The sequence below is a fragment of the Mastomys coucha genome, unplaced genomic scaffold, assembly GCF_008632895.1.
Source record: "Mastomys coucha isolate ucsf_1 unplaced genomic scaffold, UCSF_Mcou_1 pScaffold15, whole genome shotgun sequence".
Taxonomy (NCBI): domain Eukaryota; kingdom Metazoa; phylum Chordata; class Mammalia; order Rodentia; family Muridae; genus Mastomys; species Mastomys coucha.
Window position 1 is genome coordinate 28,515,417 of NW_022196897.1, and position 26,235 is coordinate 28,541,651.

At 33.9% G+C, this 26,235-nt stretch overlaps 1 protein-coding gene and 1 pseudogene across 7 annotated transcripts in view; one reads left to right on the plus strand and one right to left on the minus strand.

The window, feature by feature from the left end:
• The window catches only part of LOC116090126, a 1,191,078-nt pseudogene that overhangs the window by 837,239 nt on the left and 327,604 nt on the right, over nt 1–26,235 (plus strand).
• Lrp1b (LDL receptor related protein 1B) overlaps nt 1–26,235 on the minus strand; it is a 1,939,581-nt gene that overhangs the window by 264,546 nt on the left and 1,648,800 nt on the right. For all 7 annotated transcript variants that reach the window (XM_031370139.1, XM_031370141.1, XM_031370138.1 and 4 more), the window contains 8 exons: nt 24,891–25,004; nt 24,501–24,650; nt 16,577–16,699; nt 14,234–14,353; nt 9,795–9,923; nt 7,127–7,249; nt 4,036–4,176; nt 2,428–2,615 (listed from right to left, as the gene is read on the minus strand). In XM_031370139.1, coding sequence (XP_031225999.1) covers nt 2,428–2,615; nt 4,036–4,176; nt 7,127–7,249; nt 9,795–9,923; nt 14,234–14,353; nt 16,577–16,699; nt 24,501–24,650; nt 24,891–25,004 — 1,088 coding nt within the window. The remainder of the gene's footprint in view (nt 1–2,427; nt 2,616–4,035; nt 4,177–7,126; nt 7,250–9,794; nt 9,924–14,233; nt 14,354–16,576; nt 16,700–24,500; nt 24,651–24,890; nt 25,005–26,235) is intronic.

Genomic DNA, 26,235 nt, shown 5'->3' on the forward strand with positions numbered 1-26,235 from the left:
AGTGCTGGGATAAAAGACTTGAGCCACCACTGCCAGGCTTATAATTCTTGAAAAGGAAATTATTTTTCTCATCAAATTCAGTATCTTTTTAATTTTCAAAGCCTTATTCCTGAATCATTAAAATGTATCTATATAAAATTATAGTAGAATAATATGCCATTTAAAAAGACTAAAGGTTCATTTTGTTTCTATATATTACAAAAAATGATCACACCTTTACTTGAAATATTTTATGAAAATGTTATAAATATTCTTGTCATCTAACTTCTGAACACTTGCTCAGAATCTTTGAAATGACATAGCTATCTATACTTTTCTCATTTTTTTAACAAGTATCTTTATAACTACACAGTATAGAGGAATTCCTATCCAGCAACATGGCTGCTTTAGCAAGAGATCACATCCAAAGACCTTCTGGGTCTGTGTGGTCTGCCTGTAATACAGACATCCCTTAGTCACTGAAGACAGAGAAAATCAGATCTCTGAGTTCAAGGCCAGCCTGGTATACAGCAAGTTTCAGGTAAACAATTGCTTAGGTCCAGGCATGGTGATACATGCCTTTAATCTCAATGCTCAGGAGACAGGTTGCAGAGTGAATAAGTTAGACACAGGTGAAGACATATGGAGCCAGAAGATAATAACAGACTGTCAGAGTCAGTTTGAGGCCCAAAAGAGCAATTCTGTGACAAGCTGAGAGAAGCCAGTTTGAATCAGTCAACATAAAGAGGAGTTTCCACTAGAGAAGCTGAGTTGAACCAGCTAGCCAGAATTCAGGAAGAGCTAGAAAAAGTGACTTTATTAGCAGTAAGTCTCTTAGACAACAATTAAAGGCAATTAAAAGTTCATTTTATAATATAGATATTTGACAAATATTTATTTCTTATCTTTTCCTTTATAATTGAAACATTTTTATTCTCAAAAGCAGATGACAATTTATTTTGATTATATAGCATAGGTTCACATTTAGTTAATTTTAACTTCTGTCAAAATTTTATTACTGGGTATGTGTATACATGAATTTTTCCTGTGTGTGCATATGCATAATCTAAGGTCAGAAGGCCAGAAGAGCTCATTGGGAGTCTGGTCTCTTATCCTCTGACAAATGTTATTGAAGGTGTCACTAAACCTGAAGCTACCATTTGGGATATGCTGAGTAGCCACTGAAATGACACAAATTTCTGTCTCTGCTCCTAATGCCAAGTTACAGGTGTGACCTGCCCCACTCATAATTTATGTGAATGCTGAGGCATTGAACTTATATTTTCATGTTTTCCTGCTTTTGTAACAAACATTCTTCTTATTAGTTATTTTATTTATTTACATTTCAAATGCTGTCCCCCTTCCTGGTCTGCCCTCCTCAAATCCCCCATCCTATATCGCTTTGTCTCTAAGAGGGTGATCCTCCACTCAACCACCCACTTCCACCTCACCTCTCTAGCATCCTCCCATGGTGGGGAATCAAGCTTCCACAGGACCAAGGGCCTCCCCTCCCACTGATAACAGATAAAGCAGTCCTCTGCCTCATGTAGCTGGAGCCATGAATCCATGCATGTATAAACTTTGGTTGGTGATTTAGTCCCTGGGAGTGCTGTTTTTCCTATAGGGTTGCAATCCCCTTTAGCTCCTTCATTCCTTCTCCTAACTCTTCCTTTGAGGTCCCTGGGCTCAGTCTGATAGTTGGCTGTGAATATCTCCTTCTGTATTAGTCAGGTGCTGGCAAAGTCTCTCAGAGGACAGCTATACCAGGCTCCTGTCTGCAAGCACTTCTTGGCGTCAGCATAGTGTCACGTAAAGACACACACAATATGTACTAGGTGAATATTAGCCCCAAAGCACAAAATACCCATGATACAACTCACAGACAATATGAAGCTTAACAAGAACAAAGACCAAAGTGTGAATACTTCAGTTCTACTTAGAAGGGGGAGCAAGATAATGAGGGGAGGTAGAGGGAAGAAGGGACCTGGGAGGGAGGAGGGGATATAATTAAGAGTTAAGAGAACAATGCTTATTTAAACTTCTAATGATGTATGATTTTTAGACTTTTTCCTTTATGTATTTCTGGCAATGCTGTAGTTTTTATTTTAAAATGAATAATGGTTACCTACTCACTACAAGGTTATTTAACAGGAAGAAGAGAGAAATGAGAACTTATGTTGAATGAATATTTTATAGTTATTTTTGTATATCTCTAAAGTCTCCCTTCTCTTATTCTGAAAGTTTTGATATTTTTACTTCCAACTCTATTCTTTTAACTCATATATATATATATATATATACATATATATATATATATATGTATCCTTTATCAGATATAAATCCTTCTGTATATCCCTTTACCCAAGTTTTAAGGTCATGCTGGAAATAAAGTTCATTGTATTATTTTCTGACATTTCATATGATTTGCTAATTTTGATGAGTACCTACCTTGTAACTGACTGGCAAATCTTGACAATCTTGAGAACATCCACTGATTTTCTTACTCAGACATTCGTTTATGTGGCAGTTTGTCTCATCTGAGCCATCACCGCAGTCATCCCTATTGTCACAAAGACCATCGCTGGGAATGCACCTGCCATTTTTGCACATAAAAAATGAACTGTTGCATGAATGTTCTGGAAAAAGAAAATAAAACATATGGAATATAAAAAGCATGCCTTTGTATGACACTGTTCTCGAAAACACTCACAATATGATAGCCTGTATGTCAAAAGTAACAAGGAGTTAACATACAAGGTGCTGCATAGATTGGCGTCAGGGAAAACAGTCTGCTCATGGTTGATAGTTACCTAAGACCTAGCTTTCCTGTGAAATCAGCTTTCAAAGGAAGCATCTCTAGCAACATTAATGTATTCTGCCTCATTTATACTGTGAATAATGAGCTCTAAAGTGTAATGATGACTTGACATTTCCCCCAAGCTATAGATCTTTGAGAAATTATTTGTCACTGAAAGCTAAGAATGTAGAATAGGTGGATATTACTATATTCATTTCTTCCAAAAAATATTGCACTGACATTAATAAGTCAGGGCATAAAAAAGGACTTTGATGGTGAACAATAGTTCTTCCAAATACAGCTTTAGAAAGTTAAGCTTGCAGCTACCTAAACCTGGAATGTTGAAAACTACTGCTCACAGTAGTTAGTTTTAAAAGAAAAGCCCGTATTACTATTTACAGGGTATCAGAAAAAAGTGAGCTTTCACTGAAATACATGACTAAAACTCTTTCTTATTGTGAAGTTGCACATAAATTAATTTGATTGGGCAGGTCTGTGAGCATTTACATGTATGCATATAATTTGCTCTTGTATTTCTGTTCAAATTATATGTAGTGTTATCTAGTATGTGTGAGTAATAGCCAGAATTTCTATATAAATAGTTTCTAATATATTATTATTTTAAATTAATTGAAGTATAATAATTGTATATATTTATGGAAATAAATAATACTGTAGTCTGATGATATCTCATTAAATTTTGATGTATTATATAATTTTATTTCATATACCCTATGGACAGATATTTTCCTCATATAAAATATTAATAAAACATTAAAGTTGATCATGGAAACATGTGCCCCATGCTTATAATTCCAGCAAAGAAGAAGTTAAAAGTCATATTTGGCTACACAGAGAACTTGAAGTCAGCCTAAACCATGTAAGAACTTGCTCCCTAAGCAAAAAAAAAAAAAAAAAAAAAAAAAAAAAAAAAAAGATGTATTTGTGAGGTGAGAGAGTAAAGAATCATCTTCCAGATTGTTTGGCACAACCTTAAACATAATCATTGGATGCTTCATGAAACCAGTAGCATCATGTGTCTAGCTCTCTGTATCTACTTCCCTGAACATCAAACCAGACAAAAATTAAAGCAAAACTTCATAATCATGGCATGATGGTTAAGATCTCTAATGTCAGCACCCATAAGACTGCAGAAGGGGAACTCTAGTTTTGAGGCCAGCCTTGGCTCCATCGAAGAAACAAAAGTGAAACCAGAAAAAGAAAACTGAAGGTAAACAGAGTAATGTGTAGTGTGGTACCTGCACTCCTGCACTTTGGGTTGATTGGAGCCTCATCGGAGCTATCAGGACAGTCAAAGTCACCATCACACTGCCACAGCGTATTCACGAGGCAGCGCCCATCATCACAGCGGAACTCTTCTGGACCACACTGCCGGTATCCTAGAGAAGAAGATGTAACATTCACTAAACTCCTATTATAAAAAATCAGCATTTCACCCTCTCAATGCACAGCACCCCTAATTAACAAGTCGGCAGAATGGACCTCTGTGGAAAATGCTTCTCATTTCTCCATTACTTCTGTAAGAAATATTTTTTGTGTGAAAGCAGAAAAAAAAAAGGTTAAATAAAATCTTGGAAATAACATACCCGGTTTCTAGGTAAGGATAGATGACTGTACAAGACAACCAACTGTTTCTATTCTGTGATTGTCTATATCCGACCGATTTCTCTTAGGATATGAAGCAGAATGATACCTACTATAATCGTTTTCCAGACTTGGTTATGTGTAGGATCAGAACTTACATGTAAATGGATTCTAAGTTCTAGCAAATGTTTTTAGAGGTTATATTACATTTATGCTTGACAAACATTATTCAGTGCAAAAAGAAATTGTTTAATACAAATAAAATTCTATTTATAAAAGAATGAGTATAAAAATGTTTGCAACCATCAAGTATGTCAACTCTTAGGGTCATTCTTCCAATATACCAATTCTAAGGGTCATTAAAAGTCAGGTTATATAATAAACCATGATTTGTTGAAATTAACATCTATTTGTTTTATTTGAATTATATTTACATTTGACTTTTAAAATTAGATATTATAATGACATTTACCTCCTTGTAAATTATAGATAGTAATTTCTAGTAAGTAGTGATAAAAGTGGAAAATTCTACTTTTACAGATAGAATTTTATTAAGTTATTATAAAGTGGCAAAGATAATTCACTGCATATCTTACTGAAAAATTTGTCATACTAAGGGTGAAAGTGGAGTCTGCTGCAGCATCCTGTTTCAGCCTGTCCCTGCAGGAGCAAGTTGTCCCTGTTAATAAGCACACAAATCCTGTCTGGTCCAATCAGCAGCAAATCCACCCTCATCTCCTGTCTGGTCCAATCAGCAGCAAATCCACCCTCATCTCCCTAAGCACAATTCTTTGCTTTACTTTTATGCAAAATCTTGTTTCTACTTACCAACTTCCACTTTCCATTAATTAATTGAACATCATTTCCTGTAACATCTTCTTTAGAAATTCCTCTTAGAGATTAAAGAAAAAAAATATACTAAGCAAAGCTTGTCAAATTTTAAGTCTCCCAGGATTCTAACGGATTAGTTTTTTGGCAGTATATTTGTTGCTCTTGCTTGCACACTCTTCCTGGTTAAGTATTCATAATATACTCTCCAGGGCTTGTTTCTTTTTCTTGTTTTCAGTCTTCCTACGTAAAAGCCCTTTTTAATACAATTTATAACACTAGAGTAGGAACCCTGCATTTCAACTCTACAGTATTATTTGTGCTGCTGTTGTTGTTTAGCATATTAATTTGTTTGTTTGTTTGTTTTGACTCTGTCTGCCTCGTTCCTTTTCTGTGCTAACTCGAGTGTTAACCTTAGTGCTAAGAACTTACATAGTAATGGTGCTCATCAACACCATATTTTTGATCTCTAGAACCACAATTTTAAATCTTCAGCCATGTATTTCATTTCTTTGCTGTATCACAAAACTATCCCTCACTTTACTGTGTTCAAAAGCTTAACAGCAATATTGCCATTCTCCGACTCATATCAATTGGAAATGTCTTTTTCCTGCCCATTCCACAACTAAATAGTCATGAGTGAGCTATAAGTTTTCTGTTTTCTTTCATGGCACCATGACTCATGGTTTAGAGCCACATTGTTCACTTTTAAAATGTTCTAGTAACTTCCTAAACAGATTATAAGCATGTATGCAGTATTTCTTGAACTATGATAGAAAAGACCTTTCTAGAAGTTAAATTTTATTGTGACATCCCATTTCACTGGAGCACATATTTTTAATCTGAGGACTTGGGATATCTATGGATTTGAGTATGGGCTAATCTACATAGCAAATTCTATGCCAGTCATTTTTATCAAATAGATAGTAAGTAAGTAAGTAACTAATATAAAACCATTATATGTTAAATTATGATATACTACTTAAAATATATTGACTGAAGGCTAAAATATGAAATAATTGTAAATAAAAGATTTCTCAGCAACCCCATCAAAGACTAAAGACAGAAATACCACAAAAGAATGCAATGTGGCTCTTAGTCAACCTCACATAGACAACAAAGAAAAGCACCAAATGCACTACATAGTGAAGAGTCTGCAGAGCACTAAATCTATGACAAAGGAAGTCAAATATGGGTCTTGGGTCTACAATCCAAGGTGGTCATCAGGTTGCACTGAGTTTCCATAAAGGACAGGAGCGTGGTCCTGATACTACCTAAGCACATGATAAGCCCTTGCATATGTATTACATAACTTAATTTATTCTTAGCATTTTAATATTTACAAAGAATCTGTGCTTATAGAAGACTCTAAACTGAATTTTAATATATAAATAGTTCTACTAAAAACTCTATTCTGAAGGACATAAATGTTATAATTACATAAACAACATAATTCTGAGACACAATTGATGATCATAATGATCATCAATTTAAACATTAAGTAGTGTCAAAGTAAAAGATTAGGGAAAACACTAACTTCATTTTTTGATATTTTAAATATACTAGAAGATTTTAAAGTATAATCTTTTGGAACTTTTGGTTTGTTTGTTTGGATATCATTGTCTGATGTATATCTAAAGTTAGATAAGCCTGTCATGTCTCATCTTCAGAGTTCAAAGTAATTGTAACTAATTCCACGCAAAGGCCTTTTCTAGACATTTCCCAGTTTGACTGGTAATTACTCTGAATTCATGGTAGAAGGGAATGTTTTAGAGATTAATTTGTTCAAGATCTGACAAACTCCCATACTCCATTGTTTAGCACTGAATTAATAAATGTCTGTTTTGGTTACTTCAGTGTCTTCGAGTCCCTTTGATAGACTTTCAGCTGATATATCCTTTAAGATGTCTTACTCACCACACTCTAGGGACTCATCTGAGCCATCTCCACAGTCGTCATCATGGTCACACACAAACTGCTTGGGAATGCACAGCTTATTATGGCACATGAAAGCATTTTCATCACATGTATTATTGGGGGCTAAAAAAATTACAAAACAAAATTATATAAGCACATATTTTATCTTCTATACTTGAAGTTTACAGTATAAAGCATTTTTCTATCAGTTTGTAGGTACTCAGAAAATGGTAATGTATTTTTATTCAATGTATTAGGCAAATGAATGATCTCATGTATATTAAAATGCTAGTAGATATAAGTATGATTCAAAGGCTGATTCAGTGAATAGAAATTTAATGTTCATGGGAGACATGGAAGGTACATTAAGAAGACTGAAAATACCATTGTTCTTAAAAATATCTTTCAGAAACTTGCAGAAACAGCATCTTTATTCAAGCAAAATTAAACTCTATATATGAAGTAATAAGCCCCAGAATAATTCCACCAACACCATGAATACTGACCCTTGCAATGGGATATTGATCCCTCAGGAATATAGCCTCATGAAAGTAGTGTTCCAACAAGAGCCTAAGTGATGGTTGATCAAATTTATAGTAAAATTCAGTTTGATATTATATGCATATAATTCTAAAGCCTTTACAGCACCCTTTATAGTCAAATGAAAGTGTAAATGCTGTAGTTCTTATGGTTCAGGTCATAGTGAATCCTTAATGGATGAGACACTGGTCTCATAATTGGCTCTGCCCTTTATATTCTCATCCTTGAGAAAGTTTGCACCTTCTCTGTTCATTTGTTTCCCCATGTTTAATGAAAGTATTTAAATCTCCCTGACAATATTTCTATGGGGACATGAGGAATATAGAAATAACCTTTCAACTTAGATAGTCAACAATTTGTGGGCATTCTCATAATTTCCATTTCTATACTAATTGTGTTTTACAGGCTTCCTAAAACACTTTATGACATTTCTGACAGTATTCAATAATGTAAATAAAAAGTGTCTTAACTACAAACCCTTACTACTGTGCATTGATTCCGTGATGGGCATGGAAGACTATAAGAACTGCTGCCCACATAGAAAGCATCTATATTTTCTGTCCTTCAAGATGAAGTAATATTGTCAATTTTCAAAAAATCAACACAAAATTATTGGCCCATTTCTTTATGATAATCTAGTATCCTTTAATTACATTACTGTGAGACTTGGGAATTCACAAATATTGTCCCACATACCCCGTTTCAGTCCACTGCATCCAGCTGCCCCATACCCCCTAAAGTAACTTCCACTATCCTCCGTGTAATTTTCCACATAGAACCATGAATAGGCAAAACAGAAAAGACAACTGGGTGTGTAAGGGATGGGGCATGTAGTCCTGTATAATTTACTTTCAATTTATCTTGAGCCACTATGGAACGGTCACACAGAAGCAACATTAACTTTACATATTTTAATAAAATTAAAACACAAGAGTTGCTAATAACTCAGGTGACTTTGAGCTATGACAGTTGCTATTACTCAAGTGAGTTATACTAATCCTGACATATACAATCTTTTTTAAAACAGAGCAGCAGTAACTTATTTTGCATTAACACTTTTAGATCACTTGAGGGTAATTTTTTATATTTTAGCATAATTTATTGAATAATAATCATGTGATTCACAAGTGTTAACATACCTCCCAAAATGCTAACTATACTAGCTAAAGCCTGCTTGATCATGTGAATTTTTAAAATAATTCATAATCCTTTGTTATTCCTTCATCAGTAGCAACATTGACCTTCATATTATCAGCTTCAAGATCATATTCTACAACAGGACGAGTTGTGAGCAAATATGGCTGCATCAAATTTTTTCTTTTGTGGTTTTATTCCTTTCACATACATGTGTGCCAACAAGCTCACATATTATATTTTAAAGATGTGATGATTTATGTCTTTAAAAGAAAATCATGACATTGTAAGATTTTATTCAATAGACTGAATCTGAAAAACAAACCTATTCTGATAGGCAGCCCAGTTCAACAGATCACTAATTGTTCTTTTGGTATCTACATTCACATGAGGAGTTATTTTACCCTCCTGATCATAGAAAAAAAGATTATCTAAACTTTTTCTCTTCAGTAACTCATTAATATAGTCTTGAGTTAGAAACATTTTAAAGTGACCTCAGAGGTTTCTTCTTGATCCTTTAGTTTCATTTATTTCATGACCCAAGGTTTAATATCTACTTCCTAGACTTTATAAGTGTCCACTGACTTCAAGATCAGTACTTACATAATATGAGCAATTTATAGAGTGGGTGTAATAGGCATTCAAAAACAATTTAAAAGGGAGAATTATTAAATAAGAAAAGACTAGAACAACCAACAGTCTGTATATATTCAAGCTATGCTTTTTTGGAGTTCAAATAGTAAATTTGCCACTAGTGGAATAGTTTTTAAGTTGATGCTAATATTAAGCATTTTTATGACAATATGAATGTATAAGGCTTGCAAAACTACAATTATAGCATCACATCTTGATAAACTACTACTACTACATCCTCATCCCAAGGATGGGAAAAGTGAAAGAAAATGTATTATACATTTCTCCTGATTTGATAAAACATTCCTCCTGAATTGTGTCACTGAATTCCTTGACACACAACTTCAGACAATGTTCATACCACAGCCTGCACTGGATAGCTCATCACTCCCGTCGGGACAGTCTCTCTCACCATCACACAGCCAGTGTTGGGGCACACAGGCATGAGAGCTCTGGCAGCTGAACATGTCGGCAGCACAAGTGACAGCACCTTAAACCCAGAAAAAAAGTGGTGTTAAACCCCGCCCATCCACTAGAAAATGGCCACAGTTCATCAGTCCTGTAGAAATAAACAAAGGAATGTTACATGCAGTGAAGAAAAAAAATAATTATTGGGAATCATGGCTCTTTCTGTTCCAATAACTGTTTACATATTCTTGTTTAAGAATATATTATTTTCTAATTGTAAATGATGTCCTGTTTAGAGCTGTATCATCTTCATCTTGAAAATATGTCAAAGCATGCCCTGGAATTCTTTAGTAAATAACATTGTGAAGGAATTGAGCCTGCATAGATGGAACAATAGCAGGTGTGGTGATGAAAACATTTCATAGCTTAGCATGTATGAACCACTTAATGTGTCATCTCCTTTAGTCCTGCAGAATGATTACTTATCACACTTCACAGAAAACAACACCAGCTTCCTCAAGCCAAAAACTTGGAGAGATTATAAGTGCAGATCTCCCCATACTGACTTGGTGGCCAAAAAAAAAAAAAAAAAAAGGCTTCTGTATCAATCTCTCATAAGCTGCTTTTATTGGTATACATAAAATATTTGTTGAGTGAAGGAGCTCAATTTCAATTTTTAAGTTTCAATATAAAACAATGTCCAAAATATATGCCAAATATCTACTTATATAATTTATTTTATAAAACTTTATAATGCCTAGAAGGAGATAATTGATTGACTAGCAATTGCTAGTACCTGGTTCAATTCTTAACAATGACAGAAAGAGAGAAAGAGAGAGAGAGAGAGATGGGAGAACAGAGAGAGAGAAGAAAGAGAAATGTGAATGCAAAGAAAATATGGCCGATTGACTAATATGACTGATTTGATTGACAGGAAGCTTTTGCTTCCACTCATATAAATCAAGGTCAATGCACATTAGTAGATGGTTATTGTCTTTTCATTTTTCAGTCATGTAATTGTTGTAAGCAGAAGATGCTTCTCAGAGCTTTGTTTCCAAGGAATGCAGCAGAGAACGGTCTATGCTGTCACCAAGAGACCCAGGCCTTCCTCTCCCTCGCTTTCCTGACATATATGAGGCTAGAAGGATACGATCGATGTGCATACTTAAGCATTCGAGTATTAAAGAATTGTATGTTTTATTGAGGATCAATACATTAAAAGAAAATGGTTTAAGTGGAAGAAACCAGAAAATAATGTGTAAAATAAGCATTGCTTTCATTTAAAAATAAAATTTACCAGCTATTATATATTTAGTTGTTTTTAAGGTATTTTCCAACCGAAATTATAAGTTCTTTATCTTTTTAAGTCATTTTCAATATTAATCGCAAACTCATAATTCCATATTTTAACTTCTGTAATATTGGCCATGCTGTCATCTAATTCTGCCTGACATTTAAGAAGTCTCTTGTCTACATTTTCTTTGTTGGTAGCAAAAGGATTATGACTAGATAATTAGGAAGACATCTCCAGGTGTCAGATGACCTAATGTTCTTTGTGGCTAAGTCAATGGCTCCATTGATAGTGTTCAGCAGATTCTGATTGAAGAACATGCCAAAACCCTAAATTAACTGGGAAGAAACTAGCAATAGAAAACCTTAGGGCTTCCTTTCCCAGTTACTATTGCCATTTGTTATTGTGTTCCTTGGGGAAAAATAAATTCCTGGGGAGAATAAGCACATGTTGAAAACCATCTACTAGGCCCATCTTATGCTCTGCTAAACAAGGAAAGCTACTTGGTAAAGATCAGTATCTTATTACTATTTTGGAAACTGGACTCTGGCTCTACCTCTACTATAGTTCATTATCTGTGTGGTTTCAGGCAAATTATTCTCTCTTGCATTTACCTTTTCTCATGTATCGAAAAGGTAGAGGTGAGTTTGAGGCCAGCCTGGTCTACAGAGTGAGTTCCAGGACAGCCTGGGTTACACAGAGAAACCCTGTCTCAAAAAACAAACAAACAACAATACAAACAAAAAGTAGAGGTGAAGTACAGTGTGAATTTCAATGCTGAGCTTCCCAATATGCTATATCAAAGATACAATCCACCTGTTAAAAAGAATATTCATATACCTCATCACAATATTTGGAATGGGGCAATTTATATTTTAATGTACTTCTAATATGGATTTTTTTGGTAAAGTAAGTATGTGAACTACTGAGATGAGGTATTTGTAAGTTTGGCTTTGTGTTATAAAGTATTAGATTTCTTTGTTGACTCAAATATATTCTAAAGAGATAGTTTTTATATACAATCATATTGATATAATAGAAAATGTAGTCTAACAGTAAATTCAATAGACATATTACTTTGAATGAAAATAAGTATGGTTCACTACACTTTTTTATTTAAAAGCATTTCAATGACATCATCGAATGAGTGTATGTGTGCATGTATATGTGCATATGTGTGTGTGTGTGTGTGTGTGTGTAGAAAGAGCAAGGAAGAGAGAAAAAGAAGAAGAGAGAGAATGAGAGGAATAATATCACTTGGACATAAAGGAAAAAAACAGGATAACTGAGAGAAAGAACATTGACACTGCATGATAATCATAGAAATTATGTAGATAAATCTCTCTCTATCTCCTAATCAGGGCATAATTCAAGAACTGAGCAATAACATATATTTCCCATGATTATATATTTTGGATAGGAGACATGAATGCAGTGACTCTTCATTCATGAAAAAGCTCTAGGGCCTTTGACTTTTCTGTTATACTGTGTCTTGAAGAAAACAGCTACCAGTGGAAACTTTTATTGCCTGATTAAACCAAAGGTCAAAAGAAAGATGGTTTCACACTCTGAAAACATGCTAACCTCATGAAAGTCCTGTGTTAGAAGTAAAAGATTTGTATAAATGGAAACAAAGAAAGGAGCTAACGCCATGTAATTAATCACTATTTCTTGTGTTTAATAAATTTTGATAACGACCTTTACTTTTTATATTTATCTTTTTATAAAAGTATATTGCTCCAAATGTATAAAGGAAAAATATGTTTAGAATGGCTTAAATGCAGTAAAATAAATTGCCTAGCTTTAGGAAATAGTACAAATCATATGTTATTCACAGGACTATTCAGTTGAGGATGAGAACTATAAAGAATGTCTATCTCTGGAAATAACCTAAAGAGCTGACCATTCTGCTGAAATGTAGATATCGAAAGACATTCTGCTTTGTCCAGGAATCTGAGCTTATTAGTCAGGTTTTCCAATACTGCTGTAAGGAATAGAAATTCGCAAGTATAAATAAATATAAAAGCTCTTCTAAAAGAGCAGGGGTGATAGACAGCCAGGAACGGAAACAAATGAGCAGATTGCTGAACAAGTGTTAAGGTTTTGGAGTTAAGATTGCTGCATTGGCCCTTGAGAAATCTAGCTAATAGCGCCACATAAACCATATGATACATAGTTATGATAATCAAAGTAAATCACACCACCTTTGTAGATGAATACACGGCATATATTTGTTAGTTAAATATATAATAGGTAAATACAGACATTTAACATTTCAGTACCATAAGTATTGAATTGTAATGTACTTTGAAAATTGTATAAACTTGCCAAATTTCTTATTTCCAATTTAAAACAAAGCAGTAAAGTGGCTTTTCTACAAAATGGGCACACAAACAACATATGTTGTTAGTGGCACTGAAAAATCTTTATATTATCTTGGAGAGAACAACTCAGCTATGTGCTATGTGTCATAAAATATGATGATTTAGTTAACCTTATCAATCAGTGGAATTTAGTACAGAGAACCACTGAAGACAAGATATAAGAGAGACAAATGTGATTTTTTGCTACTACCCAGACAAAATTCTAGTATTATAAAATTACTTATAATGTTTATTTTCTTTGTTTTTAATCCTTTATTTTTTTATAGTCCCAGTCTTTATCCCCCTCCCTGTCTGCCGTATGACTGTTCCACATCCCATACTCCTCTTCTTGTCTCCAAGAAGATGTCCCTACCCACAAATGTACTATTCTTACAGAAAACCATCATTGAAATCCTGATATCCACATTAGGCACCTCATAACCACCTGTAATTCTAGATCCAGGGGATATGGTTTGGGCATATTTTCACACAGAGACACACCAATATATAAATGAACAAATATGAAATTTTAAAATAAAAGATCAACCTGTGACATTAAAAATAATAAAATTTTATACCTGAAAACAATAGAATCAATTACATGTTAATATATATTTGATGATGCTTAGTCCATTAGAAAGCACAGGCATATGATATATTGTGTTTCAAAATGACCTAACGTAGATGCTACTTAAAAATTCACAGGAAATTGCTGAGAGTACAAAGAAAGCTGCTCACCACAAATGCTGTCACTTTCGTCTAAGCTGTCTCCACAGTCATCCTCTCCATCACAGATCCAGTGTTTAGAAATACATTTTTGTGCAGAACAAGCAAATTGATTCCAAGAGCAAGAAGAGTCTGAAGAACAAAGATGATGATTTAAGGAGGAGACACTTTGAAAGTAAGTTCCCGTGATCAGTTGTGCAATGGTACAACCACAAACAATAATATTTTATTTTTAAAAACCTATGAAGGTTTTTATTAAATTAAAAAATAATTGAGGAAATAGATATTTACAATCCTTGTTTGAACATTCCACATTCTGAGCATGGATAAAAATACCACGTGGTAACCAGTTAACCTACATAACTGTCAAAGGTTAATTAATCATGAACAGGATCATCTTTAAAAATAGATGTCTCTGTTATCACAGTGAAGAGTGTTTCTTAGACTCTTTTCTAATGGTTTACTAAAATCGACCCAATCCTATAGTGAAATAAATCAAGGCCCTACTGTCTATAGAGACTCTACATGAAGACTGACTACAGCTTGCAAGCTCTTGTGCTTCCAGCTTCCACTAACCTCTTCTTCAACACACTCCTTACAGGATTTATCTGTAGCTAGGGAGTATGCTAGCTGTACTCCTTTAAGAATATTGATCAACAAGCTAAAATACTCCGGGGAGGGGGGGGGAATGTAGTATTTTCTTTGAGTCACTCCCTATCTAGTATAAAAATCTGTCTCATAACCAAGAAGATATGACCAGCAAATAACTGGTCTCAAAAACATGAGAAAAGGAGTTCTAACTTGATCACAAGCCAATAGTTCTGTGTTTTAAAAGTTCCCAGGTTGACACTTTTGTTACATTGTCTGAAAGTGCTTGAGTTTATCATTTTTAATGAGAACTCCAAACTTCAGTAGAAACATATCTGTTTTTCTACTAGTTTAAATATTTTAATAATATGCCTCTTTATTTTCAGTGTTTTCATTGTCCTGATTCATCCTCTGTTCTTTCTAACAACCTACCATGCTGTTTTATCAAGTGACATCCCAAAATAAAATCTTCTCGAATAAAATTATTCAAAACACAATTTTCACTAAACTAAAAATTTGGCTTCGGGATTGTTGGTCTTCTGGTCAGTTTGGAAAGATAATGATGAAGTCAATCAATCAATTAATCAATCAATCAATCTCTGGGCACATCTGGAAAGGGTTATTTTGATTAGGTTAATGGGAGTGTGAAGACCCACCTTAAATATGGATTAGAGTGTGGGGCTGAATAAAAAGGTGAAAGTTAGTTAAGCACATTATTCTTTATTCTCTCCCCTTGTGTTTGGATGCCTTGTGACAAGACCCCCTGTTCCTATAGCCATACCTTCTCTGCCATGCTACATCATAAGCCATACATCTGTAAACTGCAACAAATCCTTCTTACCTTAAATTGTTTTGTCAGCAACAACATTAACTAACATAGGCTTTAATTCAAAATAAATATTTTAAGTATTAAATTTTGCTTTCAAATATTTTTATAGATGATTAGTATATAAACCGAATTAAACTATTTAGGGAAAAGCATAATTGAAGAAGATTTAATCATATAATAATTCTCTGTATAGAAATTATGAATATACATAGACAAGTGTTTGAACTTTTCATTTTCTTAGAGCAAAGTTTGGCTCTACAGTGAAGATCTACAGAATTTTATTTACCCAGATCACATTTCATCATTTCCCTATGGAATTTACTTTCAGGAAAGTTTGACATTTTAACTGGGCCTCATTTTTAAATGTTTTTCCAACTTCATTCATCACAGTGAGCTTATGTTATAATAAAAGAGTGGATATAGGCCTATTTTGCTTAAAGAAAATCAAAAACTCAAAAATTTTATTAAATAAAAATTAAGATGTTTTTCATTACAATACAGATGAACTTTGCACACAAATAAATAATGAAACAGTGAGGAAAAGGCAAGTGTTTGAAGAAACATATGCTTGACTCTATTATTTAAAATAATACATACAATACAAAATTTTTAAATATTGTTTAATTTCCAAGAATTTGTAGGATGAATGTAACACATTTTTAAATCTTATTTTCACAGCAGAAATGGAAATACATCAATGGTGTTTGAAATAAATCAGGCAAAAATGAAGACACATCATTTAGATTAATATTGATAAGTATTATCATTATAAAGTTGTAAGAAAATTCTAGGACAAGAAGTTTTATGCTTTACTATCTTTGCCTGCATTTACTTTCATAGTGTATCAACAATATGGTGGATAAAGTCTCTAGAAGGGAAACACAAGCATACAAGTAGTAATATGCATAGCTCATAAACATAGCAGGACTGAGACTCACCACAGTGTAGCTCATCTAGCCCATCCTCGCAGTCCTTCTGACCATCACATACCCAGGTATTCAAAATGCATCTTCCACTAGGACAACCAAAATAATTCTCTTCACATTTGTGTTTGTTTTGAACTATGATAAAACATAAAAAAATGTCAAATATATTAAAATAAATCTGAGTCTTTGGCAGTACATTAAGATATAATATTAATACCACTTGAATTGGAAGGACAAACCAGAAAACATAAAGTGACTCAGCCCATGTCCTGAAAAATGGCAAGGTTGCAACGACCCAAGAATAATAACATCATAGTCTATCCCCAGACTTGACTATAAATCCAATCCAGGCTACTCTTAGAACTGGAAAAATAATTTTGGGAAATATTTTAATGCTTATTGAATCAATTTGCTGCAAAGATTTAGTAGTAAAAGTAAAACAATAAAAATAACTGAATTTACTCAAAATTGAGTAAAGACAAAATGTTATGTTTGTATAGGAAATGTGCTTTATTTGTGTTGAACAAAAGTATATTAAACATCTGAATTTAATATTTCTACTTCTATATCTTGAATATACTTTGATAGGTTTAAACAATATTCTCAGTTTTAAGAAAGAAAAATTAGTACAACAGAATTTTGAAAATTGCCTGATGAAAGCAGGTAAATGAAATATTTTATGATTTGCATAATCTTAAAATTCACAAATAAACATTTAATTAATATTTAATTTGTATAAGACAAAAATAGTCTGTAAATAAAATCATTTTAAATTATGATTTGTTTTTAAAATTGAAATATGCTATAGAATTCTGTAGAATACAGAATTCTCTCTTGGTTCTTCTCTTGACTAGGGGACATTTGTCCCCTTGTACACTTTGGGCAGAGTACTTGTGATATGCCTGTCCCATCATTCACCAGAAAGTGATCCTTATAATTTACTTAACAATCACATTGAAGTGATACATTGTTCATTATTTTAAAACAAATTTATCCTGTATTTTCTGTGAACACATTTTTAATGAATGCATCATTGAGACAAAATCTTCATATACTTTATATCCTTTGGGATGATGCACAGATCACCTGACGTTAGCTCCCTATTTTGCTGCTGCTCTCTACACTAGCTATTCACATGCCATTGCTTACAGGAGCGTCTTGATTTTTTTACATAGTATAATACTCTATTAGTGTTGAAAATTTTTAAAATAATGTGTTAATACTAGAAAGGGATAGTTTTATAACAGAAAAGAACAATTTGTTTAATAATTGCCAGATAATATTCTCTTGAAGATACTTTCAAAATCAACAACAGCTATAATGAGAATTTTTTACTGTAAATAGAATATTAGATTAATAATCTTGATATGCAAGCTCCATAAAACTAAAACAATGAAGTTCTCCATCTTTTAAAAATGTGAACTCAGCCTTTCCACAAACATTTTTTGTTCTCTCTGTTCAGCCAGCAGGCCCAATCCCTCAGGTTCAAACCTAGTTCTACAATAGAACACCACCTACAGTCTCTCTTTCAGCTCTCTAAGCTTCCTTTGGAATGCATCCCTTCCTGACGAGCTCAGTCCATGTGTCATTTTGTCCCAGTCCTCAAAGTTGGCAGTCAAGCCTTGCTCAACCACAGGCCATGTTTGCCATAATACCAGTTAAAGTTTGCCACAGTTCTGCTCTCTGTGTTCCCAGAGCAGACCCAGTCCTTCAGGCTTATCCCTAGTACTGCAGCTGCAACAGAACATCAGCTGCGATCTCCTTTCCCTGAGTCCATGCCTCGTTTTCACTCCATAGTCAATCCTCTCCCTTAACTAGATTCTGCATCTAACAGCAGCAGGTATTCCCTGTGAACACACCAGCCAGAACAACAGGCAAGAAACAGCTAATTACACTCTCTGAAAATCCAGAGAGGAAGCAGAAACCGAGGAACACAACACACATCCAAAAAAGTCAACCCAAGAAATCAGCACCTAAATCTATAATCACGCCAAATCCAGATTCCTAGATACCAGTATAAGAAGACAATTAATAGCAGCCTTGACAATATGTCTCCTGTAGAGCACAGCTATCCTACTATAGCAGGCCCTGAATATAATTGCATAGCTAAAGCTGTAGCACAAGAAAAAGACTTTTAAACCAACTATATGAAAATGATAGGGGTCCCTATAGAAGAAATGAATAAACTCCTTTAAAAGATGAAATAACAAATACTGAAGGGAACAAATAAAAGTGTTCAAGTCATGAAAATGGAAATAAAACAAAGAGAACATAAACTGAGGGAATTCTGGAAATGAAATATTTTGGCATTTGAACAGAAACTACAAGGTAGCTTTGTGAAGATAATAATAGAAAGAGAAGAGAGAACCTCAGGCATTGCAGATATGAGAAAAGAAATAGATGCATAGGTCAAAGAAAATGTTAAATCTAAAAAAATATTCTGACACCAAATATCCATGAAATCTGGAACGCTATGAAAAGACCAAACCTATGAGTAATAGGACTACAGAAAGGAGTATCCCAGATCAAAGCCCTAGAAAATAATTTTAACAAAATTGTTGGTGAAAATTTGCCTAACCTAAAAAATTTGCCTATAAAGATACAATGATTGCACCACAAAAGAAATTCCCCCTGCCAAATAAGAATGAAACCACTAAGCATATTAAATATTATTCCTACAAAATATTAAAAGCTGCAAAGGAGAAGAACAAATTACATATAAAGGTAAACCTATTAGAATTATACCTGATTTCTCAATGTAGACGATAAAAGCCAGAAGGGCCTTGACAGATAAGCTACAGATGTTAAGAGATTATATATGCTATTCTCACTACCATATCCAGCAATCATCACAGAGAAAATAAGATATTCTGCGATAAAGTCAAATTTCAACACTATATATCTGCAAATACAGCTCTTCAAAAGGTGCTAGAAGGAAAGCTTCAACATAAGGAGATTAACAACATACATGAAAACAAAAAATAATCTCAAAGAAAAGAAAATATATAAAAACATACATATGCACACACACACACACACACACACACACACACACACACTATCACCACCACCACCATGACCACCACCAACATCAACAACAACAAGAACAACAACAATAAAAACAAAGTAACAAGAATCAACAATTCTTGGTAATGGATTTCTATCAAGGTCAATGTGCTCAATATAAAGACACAGATTAACTGAATGCATAAAAAAAACCAAAAAACCAAAAACAAAAACAAAAACAAAAAGCCCTTCCTTCTGCTGCTACCAAAAGCACACCTTAACATCAAGGTTAGTAGATTAACTCAGGGTAAAAATTAGAAAAAGATAATATAAACAAATGTATTTAAGAGTCAATCTGGTGTAACCCTGGCTGTCCTGGAACTCACTCTGTAGCCTAGGTTGGCTTTGAACTCAGAAATCCGCCTGCCTCTGCCTCCCAAGTGCTGGGATTAAAGGCGTGTGCCTCCACCACTCTGGCTGGTGTCGACATTTTAATATTTAACAAAATAGACGTCAAACAAAAAATAATCAAAATAGACAGAGAAAGTACAAATGGCCTCAACTTCCCATCCTGATGATACAGGTTAGATAGATGGAAAATTCTATTTCTGTTAACTAAAAGGAAATCAGCTTTGATAGATACCACCTTAAGTTCAAAGACTATAAAGAAGTAACCTAAGCAAATGTACATTGACATCCTGATATCTGACAAAATAAACTTCAAAATAAAACTAATCAAGAGACGTTTCTTCTAATAATGGAATCAGTTAATATAAAAGGCATTGCATTGTACACATATATTCACCAAATTCTTGCATACCTGATTTCAAGACAAGTATATTACCAGAATTAAAGACAAATGTAAATAGTAGGGGATTTGAATACTCCATTTTTTCCAATATATAATTAATATGGAGAAAATATAAACATGAGTCATAATTTAGTAATAATTATATATAAAATAGATATAACAGATATTTAAATAGTATTCTACCTAAACACCAAAGAATATGTATTCAAGTTATTAACACACAGAAGAAGCTTCTCAATTTCAGAAAAATTGGAGCAACTCCATAGGTAATTTTTGATCATGACACCTTAAGGTTCAAAATCAACAGTGAATTAACCCGAAGCCTTTACTTAAAGTTATGGATATTAATGAACACATTAGAGAATGATTCATAGTATCTCATTAAAATATAATATCTACTAATAAAGCTAACAAAAGATTGAAGAAGGTATTAGATGATGGAAATGCCTGCCATGCTCATGGATTAGTAAATTAAGAAAATGATTATACTAGCAAAATTGTAGTAACCAAGCCCTAGAAAAACAAACACCATATATTCTTTCTTTTTTATGGTTCCTAGATCCAAATCTTTAGATGTGAGTTTATAATTAGGAGTCTCTGTAGAAAGCAAAAGTAAGAGAAGACCATTGTTAGGAGGTATGACGGACTCCATAAAAGGGAATATGATATAGGGACTATGAAGGAAGAAATAGGAAAATGTGGGAACTTTAACTAGAGAGAAAAATATGGTAGACCTACTGAGGGATAACAAAAAAAGAGATAATTAACATTATTTGTGATACTCTGTGCCCATTTGGAATTGTTTTATGTTTATTCAAATTTATACACACACACACACACACACACACACACACACACACACACACACACGCATTGCATGCCAGTGCACATGCACATACATAAGAATTATGTTGTTTCACTTGGTGGTGATAATTTTCCAACCAATACTCATATAATTTCTAATAAAACTACCATGCCAAACAATCAAACAATATAAGCAATTCCTGTTGCCTTTATCTGCCTCACAATTATTGAAGAGCCCATTGCTAAAGACACCACCCACTTTGGACATACGACTTGGAGGAGATAAGCTGGACTTGAAGTTGAAGCATCCTTCCTCATACCTTGATCTTACAGTAGGAGGATGAGGTATTCAAATTGACAAAAGGAAAAGTTATCAATTCTCCTACCAGGGGTGAAATCTTAAAAGCACAATATTGATATAGACTGCAAGTTGTCTCCAGGCATGCGATAGTTGTCTTGCTGGCAAATAACATTGATGTAACTGACTTAAGCCGTGTTCAATAGGAATAAATTTATACCTTGTACTTTAAATCTAGTCAACAACAAATGGTAGATAAGGCTATGATCCACAAAGAACATAATACTGTTAATTTTCTAAATTATAACCAACTATAACTGCATTTTAAATACTTATCCTTATATTTGCAGATATAAGTATATAACATCCCTCTTACCCTTTAAGTAGCTTCTTTATGCAGGAGACAGAGAAGAAATAGAAAGCTGCAAGTTATCTAACTGCAAAATAAACAACTTACTGTGGGTAGCCCAAATCAAATATATATATATATATATATATATATATATATATATATATATATATATATTTCAACTCCTACACTATGTATCAGAAAAGATTGATGGTAAGGAGGCAGATAAATATAAGGAGAGAATGATAGTCTTAGGCTATCTTCTATATATTACAGGGAAAAAAAGTCCATGACATCTCATGAAAATGATTGTCTTAATAGTGACCAAAAAAAATTACCATGACAGTTATGTTGTCAATATGCACAGGGAAAAAAAAAACCTAAAACTCACACTTATGTCATACTCATAGGTGTAGTAGTGGCACAAATGTAATGGAAGCAGCCACTTTAAAAATTTTTTTAATTTAAAGCTTAGTCCATGATGGAATCTATACCTGGTACTGCTAAAGATGCAATAACCTGAGACTAGATAAATCCTGAGCCTAATACTAGTAATCTGTAAAATGTATATAACAATATCTCCTAACTAGATCATGCTGTATCCATAGATCGGCGTCTCATTCAACCCATATCAGAGTAGGTTTTTCTTACAGTAGATGGAAATTAACTTTTACCTACATCCACAACTGGACAATGTGCAGATTAAGACTATATATCACTCAGTTTAAGAGGGATATCTTCATGAAAGCCCAGTCCTTAAGGATCAGGGTTCTATGTGGAAAAGGAAGTGTAGAAATTGTATGATCCAGAGGTAATGGATGACTTCAAGAAACACTGTCTTCGAAAAACTACATTCCTCATACTCATCCACACTTTTAGAGACTGTGACATCACACAAGGCTTGCACAGGTTCAAGCCAGATATGAATCTGTACATAGAGGGTCAAGTAGACATGAGGACTCATCCCTAATCTCAAAGCTATCTTTACTTGATACACTGGCAAAGGCAAAATCACATTTTTATAATAGAGTTTTACTGGGTGTATCTACCACATGGTCAGATCCCATGCCAAGAATAATTCACCAACACAGAGAAACTCAATAGTACTTCTGAGAAATTTTTGTTTAATTTTGCTTTGTTTTTGCATTTTGTTTGTGTCATTAGTCATTTGCTTTTTTATTTTATTTTTGTTTTCATGATTTTTGCAAGTGTGTATGCGTGGGGTAAGTGTGCATGTGGGTGTGTGGGTGTGTATTTCTTGATTTGTTTTGTTTTGATGGTTTATTTTTTTGTACTTTAGGTTTTTTCTGAAAGACAGGTAGAGCAAAAAAGAGCACAAAGTTAGGTAGGAAGGGCAGTAAGATAAATCTGAGAGGAGTTGGGATTCACATAATTACATTTTATGTAAATATATTGTGTGAAAAAAGTTTCTGAATTTAAAAAAAAAAAACAAGAATAAAAATAAACCTACTCCTAGATGGAGAGCTACAGTAAATGGCTGATGAAAGAGCAAGTGCCACTCTGTCAGTCTTCTCCACGAGGCTCTACCTAGTTGGCTTCCCAGTCCCAAGTGGTCTTCCCTAAATACCTACAAAAGGAGCCTCACTAAATAGATACAGCCACGTGTATTTGTTTGTACATATATATGTTTTTTGTGTACTCTTATTTATATAAAATATTTAAAGAGCCACAGGGCACGGAATTTGGATGGATAATAGAGGGGAAAAGGAGTGAGACGGAGTAGAGGGAGATGTAAAAATGAAAAAAAAAAACAAAAAAAAACCCAAAAAGACCTTACATAAAATCAACAAAATGGAGTGTTACACCCCTTTCATTATAAAAACTAGGATTTTAAAAAGTGATTTATTATGACTTCCTATGAAGAGAAATTTATTTTAAAAGGCAATATGTTTATAAAGAGTTTTGTGCAAATACCATTTTCAAAACATTTTGGAAAAATAAAAGTAAATGTTAACAAAAATTTAACTCAAGGGAGAGTTGGTAGTATGAAGTGGGCCAACAGTTGTTAGAGGCCATATTAATTAGGGCCTATTAAGCAGTGGTCCACCTCCCATTTTTTTGTGAATATGTTAAATGTTTTTATTTAGTTTCATTATATTCAACTGGAGGCAGTCATTATTATTTAGAAGTAGTTGTCTAAAAAGCTAAATGATGCTATGCAAAGTTTTGCTGACAGAGATCATAAAAATAATAGGCATCAATCTGTCTGAACCTGATCCAATAATAATATTACTGACCCCCAACTTACCATGTTCAAAGTTGCATGAACTGCAGCAGCCTAATATAAAACATCAGATATCTAACAGAGAGTGAATACAGGAGTGAAAGAAATAGCTTTCTCTTACCTGTGTTTAAGTAGGTATTAGAGTTTATAAAATTTCTGTTGATGCTTTACAGATTATCCCTTTTCATGGCTTAATCATCAATTTTAAGGGCATTAATAAAATGTTAAATATTAAAAATATGCTCTCACATTAGCATGTAGTTCTTAAGTAATGGTTTGTAATCCATTTAGATAGATCAAGTGGCATTTTAGAAGAGCATGGTTATACCTGAAATAGGAATATTTCTAATCTTCTATTCATTCTTTAAGTAGCTAACTTTTAAAACATCAAGACAAGAATGGCTTTTTTCTTTTGGAAATTACCTGGGCACTTTAATTCATCTGAATAGTCTCCACAGTCATTAGATCCATCACATATCCAGCTTGGTAGAACACACAGTGAGGTAGAGTTACATCTTAGGAATCCTGTGGACTTCACTCCAAGTTTATAGAAATGTGTGCAATCTGTATTATCTAGAAGGATATGAATAAAAATGAAACTGAAACCACATTTGTAAAAATCATGAGGCTTCTGTGTAGTCCATAGAGGCAAGCAATTTAACTTCATTAAAAAATAAATATGTACTTATACTACACAACAAGGTTAATTGCATAACAATTCTGGAAGAAGTTCAGGAAAAAGTTGGACAATGTTCAATTCAATGACAACAGGTGTTCATACATGAACAAACAAAAGAAAGTAGTAATTCTTACTGCAGCCCTTCTCATCTGAGGCATCTGAACAGTCCATGTTTTGGTTGCACCGTGCTGATCTTGGAATGCAAGTCCCATCTGCACAGCGAAACTCAACTGTGGAGCAGGTAGACACTGAAAAAACAAAACAAAACACAGGAAATATGGAAATGGGTAGACGAGTTAGAAAATCACCCCTGCTTTATATTTTGAGAACTTTCATCAATTTATACAAATTTATTTCATTTCAATGTTCGAATTTATACATCAGATGTGACAACCTAGCCCTCAGGCCTCACCTATTGTATCTCCTATATGTCTTCTTCTATTATGTAATTCTGCCATAATTGTGGATTTTGTCACACCAATTTTTAATTACCAGTTCATGTATCTCAGGACCCTCAAGTTACATTTGAAGGAGATGTGTATAGTTCATTATGATCATATAGATCCAGCACTGAGATGGCATTAAAACTGCAGTGAAAATGCTAAAAATCCTCTCTCCTTCCATCTTCTACATTATGAAGTCATATAATATGGAGCAAATATATGACTGCATACCTACAGAGGAACTCTTTCTGATATAGAAACAGGTGGAACAAGGAGGAGTGAGAAGTAGAAGTGGGTACTGGATTTGTTTTATTATCCAGAATGAACAATTGGGCATTACCACTGATAAGCAGTTGTCTATGTAATGGTACATAGAAGCATAAAGTATGCTTCATAGAAGCATGAAGTAATTTCTGCATGACAATATTGTTAATATTTATCACAGGTAGTTTATATCAATGAATAATCTACAGGACTCTTTTATTATGCAGCTTTTATTTACAGTGATATTTTAAAATATCTATTTAGTTATAAACAGAAACCTATATTAATTGAAAATGGTTTTAAAAAACTGTCTTTAAAGACACTGTTATTGAGGGTATGGAGCACTCACAAAAAGGGACCTATCATGACTGCCCTTGAAAGACCCAACAAGCAGTTGAAAGAATCAGATGCAGGCATTTGCATCCAACCAATGAATAGAAGCTGCTGACACCTATGATAGAATTAAGGAAAAGCTGGAAGAAGCTGAGGAGGAGGGCAATCTGTAAAAGAATCGGCAGTCTCAATTAACCTGGACCCCTGAGATCTCTCAGAGATTGGACCACAAACCAGGCAGCATATACCAGCTGATATGAGCCCCGCCTCCCCTCCTGCTCCCCGGGCAACACATATACAGCAGAGGACAGCCAGGTCTATGTTCAGCCAGAGAAGATGCACCTAACTCTCAAGAGAATGGAGGCCCCAGGGAGTGAAGAGGTCTGGTGGGGAGAGGGATGGGACGGTAGGGACATCCTTGTGAATACGGGGGGGGGGG